Here is a 9,641-nt window from a genome sequence, read left to right as displayed (position 1 = left end):
TCCTTACATTAAGTTGAGGTCTCATCCATTATGGAAAGCCCTACCAATTATTGTAGATGCTTGAAAATCAATTTAGGACGTCTTAAGACACCATTTAGTGAATTGTGCAAATCCATTAGATAATTACAGCCACTCTTAGGGGTATAACAAAGGTGGTATTTGTGATAAATTAAGGTTTGTTTTTTTTCTACATAGTTCAGTGTTGCAGGACTGTATAAAATGACTCGATGCGACTAGAGTAAATTATTCTGCTGTCTTCTACAGGTATGTGTCAGAAGGAAATACACATTTCCATTTAAATAGTAAGTAAAACATTTATAATGTTATTTGTATTTTATGGCCCTTTAAATTGTGAGGAGATTGGCAATGAAGCCTGTGCTTTTTATTGAATCCATACCTCACTTGGTATATAATTTTGCATAATACAAGAGATCTCTTGTTTATCAAAATAATTTACGGTTCATTCAGATGTGCAAGCTAAATAGCATTCTTCCTCATATGCTGCTGTTTTATCGTGATTATTTAAGACTCTAGCACAGTGATTGGTCCCAAACGTTTAGTTGACAGTCCCTTTAGAGTTGCCTTTAGAGGCGATCAAAACCCACTAGGGGCTATTTGTTATGGTCAGCTTCACAAATAATCTCAACTAACTTTAAAAGTGAGAACAAATGTTTTAGAAATGGAGAGTACGACCACAAAATTGTTGTAGTTATTTCTTAAATTAGGCCTAATTATCTCAATAAAGAAGGTAATATGTGGACAATGGATAAACAATGGTGGTTGAGATAACATGCTGTCTATTTTATTTTTGATACACAGGCTTTCTTCAACTACCAAAGATGTTCTATCACGGATCTCTTCTGCTCACAGTGGTGGTCAGTATGGTGGCCTGTCTCCCTGATCCCCTAAATTTGGCAAAGGTTCCAGAAATTCCCAGTATTACAAAACCTATTTCACCTCCTAAAGTAGATGCAAACATTCCAAAGCCAACCGGAGGTACTCTGAAGAAAATTGGACTGAAAGGTTTGTGACTTTGTTTATGTCAATGATTGATATATAGATATAAATGAAACTAAAGGACCCCATACACATTAGACTAATGTTGGCAGAACCAGATGACATTGAATGGTTCAGCCAAGCATCTAATATTGGGGCACTGTGCAACTGATGGTTAGAGAAGATACCAACCGGGCATGTCTGATGTTTCAGTCAAGGGCATGGGTGTCGGCCGAACAATTGGTCAAAGAATTGTCCAGCCAACAACCATCTAATGTGTATGGGGCCTCATAAGTGTTATTATGAATTATTTAGTAATAATCAGGCTTGCAAACAATCCAAAAATACTTACCCTGTTGTCAACTCATGGTTAAACACTGCTACCAAATCCATCTTCTGTAAATATCTTTTGTTAATCTTTTGAATCTTTGTTATTAAATCAGATTTTATTCAAGACTGTTTGGAATGGGAGAGATATTTCAATGCATAATTGATAATTGCAGTCTTTAGAAGTATCTGCATTGTTTTTGGAGTGTGGTACACTGATTTGCTCTCTGAGAAGTGTAGGGATTATACTGCTGCTATACAGGAAAATAGTACATGTCCAAGAACATTATAGCATGGCCAGCTTAGCCCTTAGACATAAGTTGATATCAAGCTTGTTGACTCACAACAAAAATGAGGTTTGTGAATTAAGTTTTGAAAAATTTAGACTTCATTTGTATATACATATGAAATTTATATTTCACTTTCAGGAGTTCCAGTTATAGGCAACAAACCTGCCCAGTGCCAAGACCTCCAACGTCGTGTCAGCAGACTAGAAGCAGGTAAGTGACTGAAGAACATTTCTTGTAAAAAAATTCATAACTTCTCTGTACTGAGAACTTTCTGCTCTTTTGCTATGCTGTTTCTTTTATCCCTAGTACCATTCAGTAATGTTCTTGAAGCTTTTCCTTTTGTCACCGGTTACAGGAACTAAAGTAAGAGTTCAGCTATTATTAAGCAATAGTTTTATGAGTCATCCAAGCTTCACACAAATCCATATATGCTGCTCCATTTTCCATAATTCTGAAACTTTTTCATATTCTTAGTTTGCCAGTTTCAAACATTAATAGGGTAAAACAAATAGAGAAAAGGACTAGCAAATCTAAGCGAGTGTGAATAGGTGCCAACCAAAGAAAGTATGAAACAGTAAGGATGCACCATAATTTACCAAGAATGATTACTCTAAAACATTGAAACTGCATTGCTGCCATAGAAAATGGGAAAAAATGGAAAAAAGCGATATATATTGCATGTATGAAATATTCATCTGCAAAAATTGCTATGGAAAAAAAGGAAGGTACTTTCACACTTGAGTACCAGGGCTTTGCGGATGGCTGCGTACTTCCTCCCTGAAGCTCCGCCAACTTCTGCACTTCTCCCATTTAGGTCCACCTACTTCTGCATACATCCTGTATACCTATCTTTAACATTCGGTACACAGGACAAGTGTGACACCCCAGGGCACTGGTTGTTACAGTGGCATTGCTTTCCTCACGGGGAGAGTGATGTCACGCTTGGAAGCAATGGAGGATTCCTTTTAACAGGTAATTAGCACATACAACAACATTCTGACTTCAGGCCAGAAGGGGGAGCTCTACACCTGACTTCAGGGGAGCTGCTCTCTCTTTGGTTGGGAGGAGGAGTTAGTTGCTGGGCAGTTGCTAGGCAGTTAGGAAGAGTTTGTCAGTTGGTGCCTGACAGGAAACAGGAGCAGTCTGAGGTAGAAGAACGGGTGAGGGGCTGTACAGCCTGAGGTGCTGTAGCCCCTAGATAGTGAGATACAGAAGGAAGAACAGCTTGTAGCAAACGTGCCGGAGAGCAAAGCACAGGAGAGTGACAACATGGGAGAATAGCGGCGACTGGGCTACCTCCCTGATAGAGTGCAGATACCTGTAACCGGAAGACTGAGGTTGTGTCATACTCTAGGAGGCACAGCAGAAACCGGTAGTACAGCTAGACTACACGTAACCTGTCTGCCCTAACACCCATGAGACACAGTGACAAATAGAGCCCGGGTCATGACAGAGATCCTGTAAAAAGGCTTGAGTCACTTGTCATATGGGTTTGTGTCCCACTTCAACAAAGGACAGAGAGAACTGAGAGGAACTTGCTACAAAGCCATAGGCAGTAAGGGCGCTAGAAGGAAGGCTTTTAACTCCACCTGATAAAGCTGGACTTTGAACTCGCTTCCAAGCCGGCCAGACCCTGCCTGTACCTGTGATCTGGTGCTCTGGACTATGGCTGCCGGCTACCATCAGTAAACCAGGTAAAAAGACTGCACAACTGTGTCCTTCATTCTTTACTGCACCACTCAACATCCTCCATCTATTCACTGGGAGCCCTGGGGACCTACTTCACCTGTGGGAAGTTATACCATCCGGCTGCCATAGCATCACCCCAAAGGACCCCTTTAAGAAGAGTCGGTCACCCCTGACCGAATACCACAGGTGGCGTCACGAACATTCCTTTATTTCAAAAACCCCTTTAAAGACTATCCCTTTAACATGGGTGCCCAGGGCCATGGACCGGGTCTCTGCCGCCATGACACATCCCTTTAATTACCGGACCCAGTACCGAGTACCCCACGGCCCTGGCGGGCGACTCACATGCGGATGTATGTGAAAGCATCGTTTTGATGTCCCCGCCGATTGCACGGGAATGCAACTTGTCCTGCATACCCAATGTTAAAGATAGTTACGCAGGACGCATGCAGAAGTAGGCGAACCTAAACAGAAGAAGTGTGGAAGTGGGCGAAGCTTCAGGGAGGAAGTATGCAGCCATCCGCAAAGCCCCGGTACACAACTGTGAACGTAGCCTTAGCACATAGATTGGCTAATATATTAGTACTGTAAAATTATACTTAACAAAAAAGTTAGACATGCATCTTTTTCCCTTCAGTTTTCAGGATTGAAGGAATAAAGATTTATGGTTGTTTCATAGTTTTAAGGGTGAAGGTAGAACAATTCCTTCCTAACTCTACATGTGGCAATCAGTGTCCCATCACAGAATCTACTGCCCATACCCTGTAATATTATATCTTTCAAGAAATGCATCAAGGTCTCCTTGTACTTTTGTAGGGAATCAACCATTACACCGTCATGTGGCAGAGAGTTAGATTATCTCACTGCTCACATCTAGATCGGGGGTGGGGAACCTTTTGTCTGCCAAGAGCCATCGGGATATTTATTCCATCTTTCGGGCACCATACAAATCGCGTGTTAACCAGTCCCCCAAAGTATGCCCTGAAACTGGCATTGGTGTCAAGACGTAATCTTTCACTGCATGAACCTCAACGTTCAGAAGTGAACGCTACACATGCTCACAAAGCAAGAAGAAATTAAAGGGCTGGCAGCTGGTAAAACACAGCTGATGGCCCAAGCACTAGGATCACAGGAATCTGCCTGAAGGACCAGACAAAAGGTCATCGCAGCCGTAAACAAACCACTGTTCTACTATATGCAGATCTTACAGTAAATTTAATTTATCTCTGCTTCTATATAATAATAACCTGGGTACTTTATTAAATGAATGATCAGATGTTGCCTTTGTCTGTACATAGTGAATCAAGTGTATTGTGTAAGTACTAGAGATGAGTGAATTTGCTCAGTTCCCTCTTATTCGGCAAGCTATAGCGCTTGCTGAATAAGCTGCAGAGGAAACCCGGCTTCGTGGATCGTAACACATGAAGCTGCGGAGCCGAACAGCTGATCGGCTGGCGCGATCCAGGAAGCCGGGTTTCCTCTGCAGCTTATTCAGCAAGCGCTATAGCTTGCCAAATAAGAGGGAACTGAGCAAATTCGCTCATCTGTAGTAACTACTGCTCATATAAGCTGGTGGGAGGCTCGTTCCTGCACACGGGTGCTTTAGGGGATTTAACTGCAGTACTGTAACTTACCTTAAGATATGGCTCCTTTATAGTCTACAGACTTTTTGCTGCCCCCTTCATGATATTCTTCCTTCTCCACTGCAGATCTGTGTACAACTACTCCAATTACATCCTACTGTCTCTAACACTAGAATAAGCAGATTTGTGTCAGTTTTGCAAAAGCACTCAGCTAGATAGAAGATTTAAAGTAAAATGATAGAACATTTTAATGAGGGTTATTTAAAAAGTTGCTAAACTTTGTATTTAGGAATAAAATATTAAGCATATGTGAGAAGGTGCATATAGCCTTTAATGTATATCATATATTTCCTTTCATTCACTGCTAAATGCAGTTAAAAATTAGAACTCAACACTGTTCACTAAATATATTTGTAGTCTACATTTTTGCCACTATGGTCAAGTAGGACAGTAACAGAAATAGTGAGTACGGCTTATAGGGATGGTCATTTGTATGAAGCCAGTGTATAAATGTGAATAGGGCTCACTACAATGTTAATTTAGGTATAATAAGGGTGCTACATCTTGTATGGAAAAAGTAATGTCAGAAAGAATAGAAAGTCCAATACATATAAGACATGCACACTTAATGCTTCAATAAAAAATATGCTTTTATTTACACTGATAAACAAACAGGGGTATAAAACCACTTAAAACCACACAAGGTGCAATGTTACCACACCCTTAGCAATTGCAATAAATCAGTCAACCACAGTAATAATAGCAATTTACCACACAGCAATAATGTTCAATATCATATGATAGTGCTAACAAAGTATATAGTGAAAAAATGGTAATCCCATATTAGATGAAGAAATTAAGACCTGGGTAAGCCCATGTGAACCACTCCAAAGACCTGAGATTAACTACCATATAGGAATGAAATTTGGTTATAAGTATTTAGGCCTGTAGAATTTCCCTAACCATCATAGGGCTGGTGATCACCTGGATCAGGGGTATATCGCATAAATGGACCTTCCCACTAAAATGTAGAATGAATGATCCCACGTACAAATCAATATACAGTGTATAGTACACAATCTATCTGATTCAATGTGTTATAAATAGCCCACCTGACCTCACAAATCGAGATAATTGTATGAGGCAAGCAGAGATGTAAAGGCTATAGAGATAAAGGAGAGCCGTTGGTAGAACAACAGGACGTACGAGTCCTGAGGTGTATACCTGATCCAATGGGAGCTGGCTGAGAATCAAATAAAAATATTGCTAAAACAGGGAATAAGCAGCCATGGTGGTTTGTAATGATGAGAGGAGAGATGCGGGATAGTCCCCCCATGTATCGCTACTGGGCAGGTTTGTCAGAGGGAGTGACATCATTGGTAATGATGAGAGGAGGGATGTGGGTATAGACCCCATGCTTACCGTTGCTTGGTAGCTTTGTCGGGGGGAATGCCAATCCGCCTGATGAAGCTGCCCAGCAGCGATTCGCATGGGGTCTATCCCTGCACCCCTCCTCTCATCGTTACCAACCACCATGGCAGCTTATTAAATAATATGATTTAATTACTAAATATTTTCAAAACTTATTGAGATACAAAATTAAAGGACTACTCCAGTGTTTGTTTTTTTTATTGCCGCTCCTACCCTGTTAGCCAGCAGTAACGTGTTCAGTATGTGCAACAAAATAATTACCTAATCCTGTCTTCTCCCATTTCCATTGCGGTTTTCCAGCCTCCCCTGCATCATGTGACTGCAAACGTGACCAGCCACCTCAAGCAGCATCTATTGTGTGGATAAGGAGTCACTTTCTCAATGTAAGTCTATGAGAGTCACAACAAGGTTCTCATTTGCTTGCATTAAATAAGGAAATACCAGACTACTTGCAAGTGCAAGCTGTGGTCACACAATGCAGGGTACAACGGGAGCCGGACTGGACATGGCAAAAGACTGTGAAGGGTTACTATTATAAAGCACACGCTGTATTCACACTACAGTGATGTCTAATGGAGGGGCCCATTAAAAAAAATGCTGAAGTGATCCAGTAATTTAATGATCATTTAGGCCTATAATACTTCTTCCTATATATGATAATTAATATTTTTGTATATCATCTAGTTCTCAAACTGGAAGGAAGGATCCAAGTAGTAGGTGACAAAATGATTGCCTCCAGTGGAAAACAAGTTGATTTTGCAACATCCAATCTTACATGTAATGTGATTGGTGGACGCATTGTTACTCCCATGAATGAAGCAGAGAACAGCGCTGCATTGGAATTCGTGAAGAAATATAACAGTTATGCATACCTGGGAATAACAGTGGGGCCAGTACCTGGCGCCTTCTGCTACTTGAATGGAACCCCTGTAGTTTTCACCTGCTGGAGAAAAGGTGAACCTAGTGGAAAAGGAACTGAAGGCTGCACTGAAATGTATACTGATGGCCAGTGGAATGATAAAGCTTGTAACTACAAACGTCTTACTATCTGTGAGTTATAAATCTAAAATGTGTACTCATCTGGGTCTCTGATTTAATGTTGATTAAACTTTTACTATGTTAATTAAAATATTCTTTTATTTGTAGCTTACTTCTACTCTATGGCTGATATTTCCCTTACATTTTTCAAAATAAAAAGATAGGCATATTAATTTTGTGTCCTGTTATTACCTGTGTTTATCACCAATTTTATTGTTACAATTTTGTCACTGAATTTGTATTCATCTTCAACTCTACAAACTATACCTTAATCAGAAGTGAATCTAGGTTTTCTGCAACCAGGTCAAAAACTCAGATTGGCACTCCCCCTATACATACAAGTGCTTCTCACTAAATTAGAATATCATCAAAAGTTAATTTATTTAAATTCTTCAATGCAAAAATGAAACTCATATATTATAGAGTCATTACAAACAGTGATCTATTTCAAATGTTTATTTCTATTAATGTTAATGAATATAGCTTAAAGCCAAAGAAAACCCAAAAGTCAATATCTCAGTAAATTGGAATAATTAACAAAAACACCTGCAAAGGCTTCCTAATCATTTAAAAAGTTCCCTTAGTCTCTTTCAATAGGCTCCAAAATCATAGGGAAGACTGCTCACTTGACAGATATCCACAATGCAGTCATTGACACACTCCAAAGGGAGGGTAAGCCACAAAAGATCATTGCTAAAGAAGCTGGCTGTTCACAGAGTGCTGTATCCAAACATATTAATGGAAGGTTGAGTGGAAGGAAAAACTGTGGTAGAAAAATGTGCACAAGCAACCGGGATAACTGCAGCCTTGAAAAGATTGTTAAGAAAAGGTAATTCAAAAAATTGGGGGGAGATTCACAAGGAGTGGACTCCTGCTAGAGTCATTGCTTCAAGAGCCACCATACACAGGTGTACCCAGGACAAGTGTTGCATTCCTTGTATCAAGCCACTCATGACCATTAGACAATGCCAGAAGCATCTTACCTTGGGCAAGGAAAAAATTAATTGGACTGTTGCTCAGTGGTCCAAGGTGCTTCTCTCAGTTGAAAGTAAATTTTGCATTTCATTTGGGAATCGAGGTCCCACAGAATGGAGAAAAATTGGAGAGGCACACAATCAAAGCTGCTTGAGATCTAGTGTGAAGTTTCTATAATCAGTGATGGTTTGGAGAGCCATGTCTTCTGCCGGTGTAGGTCCACTGTATTTTATCAAGACTAAAGTCAGTGCAGTCGTCTACCAGGAAATTTTAGAGCACTTCATGCTCAGCTTGTATGTTCTCCCCGTGTTTGCGTGGGTTTCCTGGTTTCCTGGTACTCCGGTTTCCTCCCACATTGCAAAGACATACTTATAAGGAATTTAGATTGTGAGCCCCATCGGGGACAGCAATGATAATGTGTGCAAACTGTAAAGCGCTGTGGAATATGTTAGCACTATATAAAAATAAAGATTATTATTATTAAGATTATTATTATTCCATCTGCCACCAAGCTTTTTGGAGATGGAAATTTAGTTTTCCGGCATTACTTGGCATCTCTCCACACTGCCAAAAGTATCAATACTTGGTTTAAAAATAACAGTATCACTGTGCTTGATTGGCCAGCAAACTCGCCTGACCTTAACCCCATTGAGAATCTATGGTGTATTCTCAAGAGGAAGATGAGAAAAAATAGACCCAACAATGGTGATGAGCTGAAGGCTGCTATAAAAGCAACCTGGGCTTCCATAACACCTCAGCAGTGCCACAGACTGATCGCAACTGAACAAATGTGTTTTTAGGGCATGTTTAAAACTGTGGGGATTGGGGATTAATCATATTAACCAGGGTAGTGCATTCCAAAGAATTGGTAAAGCACGTGAAAAGTCTTGTAGATGGGAGTGGGAGGTTTGATTATTGAAGATGCTAACCTCAGGTCATTAGCAGAACGGAGAACATGGGTAGGGTGGTAGGCTGAGACCAGGAAGGAGATGTAGGGTGGTGCTGAGCCATGGAGCGCTTTGTGAATGAGGGGAATAGTTTTGTACTGGATTCTGGAGTGGATGGGTAACCAGTGTAATGACTGGCACAGGGTAGAGGCATCGGTGTAACGGATGGTGAGGAATATAATCCTGGCAGCCTCATTCAGGACAGATTGGAGCAGGGAGAGTTTGGTAAGAGGGAGGCCATTTAGGAGAGAGTTACAATAGTCCAGATGAGAATGAATGAGTGAAACAGTAAGCGTTTTTGCCGAGTCGAAAGTAAGAAAGGGGCGAATTCTAGAAATGTTTTTAAGATGCAGACAAGAAGAGCG

The 9,641-nt window shown here is 40.6% G+C and overlaps 1 protein-coding gene across 1 annotated transcript; it reads left to right on the top strand.

Annotated features, from left to right (window-relative positions):
* The first annotated feature begins 244 nt into the window (after positions 1 to 244).
* Positions 245 to 7,513, top strand: LOC143768560 (pulmonary surfactant-associated protein A2-like). Its single transcript, XM_077257205.1, has 4 exons — positions 245 to 264; positions 820 to 1,023; positions 1,752 to 1,823; positions 7,001 to 7,513. Exons 2-4 carry the CDS (start codon positions 840 to 842, stop codon positions 7,375 to 7,377), a joined length of 633 nt encoding a protein of 210 aa, XP_077113320.1. The 5' UTR covers positions 245 to 264; positions 820 to 839; the 3' UTR covers positions 7,378 to 7,513.
* The last annotated feature ends 2,128 nt before the right edge of the window (positions 7,514 to 9,641 follow it).

Source organism: Ranitomeya variabilis, chromosome 4, assembly GCF_051348905.1.
Source record: "Ranitomeya variabilis isolate aRanVar5 chromosome 4, aRanVar5.hap1, whole genome shotgun sequence".
NCBI classification, from domain to species: domain Eukaryota; kingdom Metazoa; phylum Chordata; class Amphibia; order Anura; family Dendrobatidae; genus Ranitomeya; species Ranitomeya variabilis.
This window is presented reverse-complemented; position numbering and strand designations above follow the sequence as displayed.

Coding starts and splice junctions, on each gene's coding strand:
- LOC143768560 (XM_077257205.1), top strand. CDS start 840: ATGTTCTATCACGGATCTCTTCTGCTCACAGTGGTGGTCAGTATGGTG. Junction 1,024..1,751: donor GAAGAAAATTGGACTGAAAG/GTTTGTGACTTT, acceptor TTTCACTTTCAG/GAGTTCCAGTTATAGGCAAC. Junction 1,824..7,000: donor TGTCAGCAGACTAGAAGCAG/GTAAGTGACTGA, acceptor TATATCATCTAG/TTCTCAAACTGGAAGGAAGG.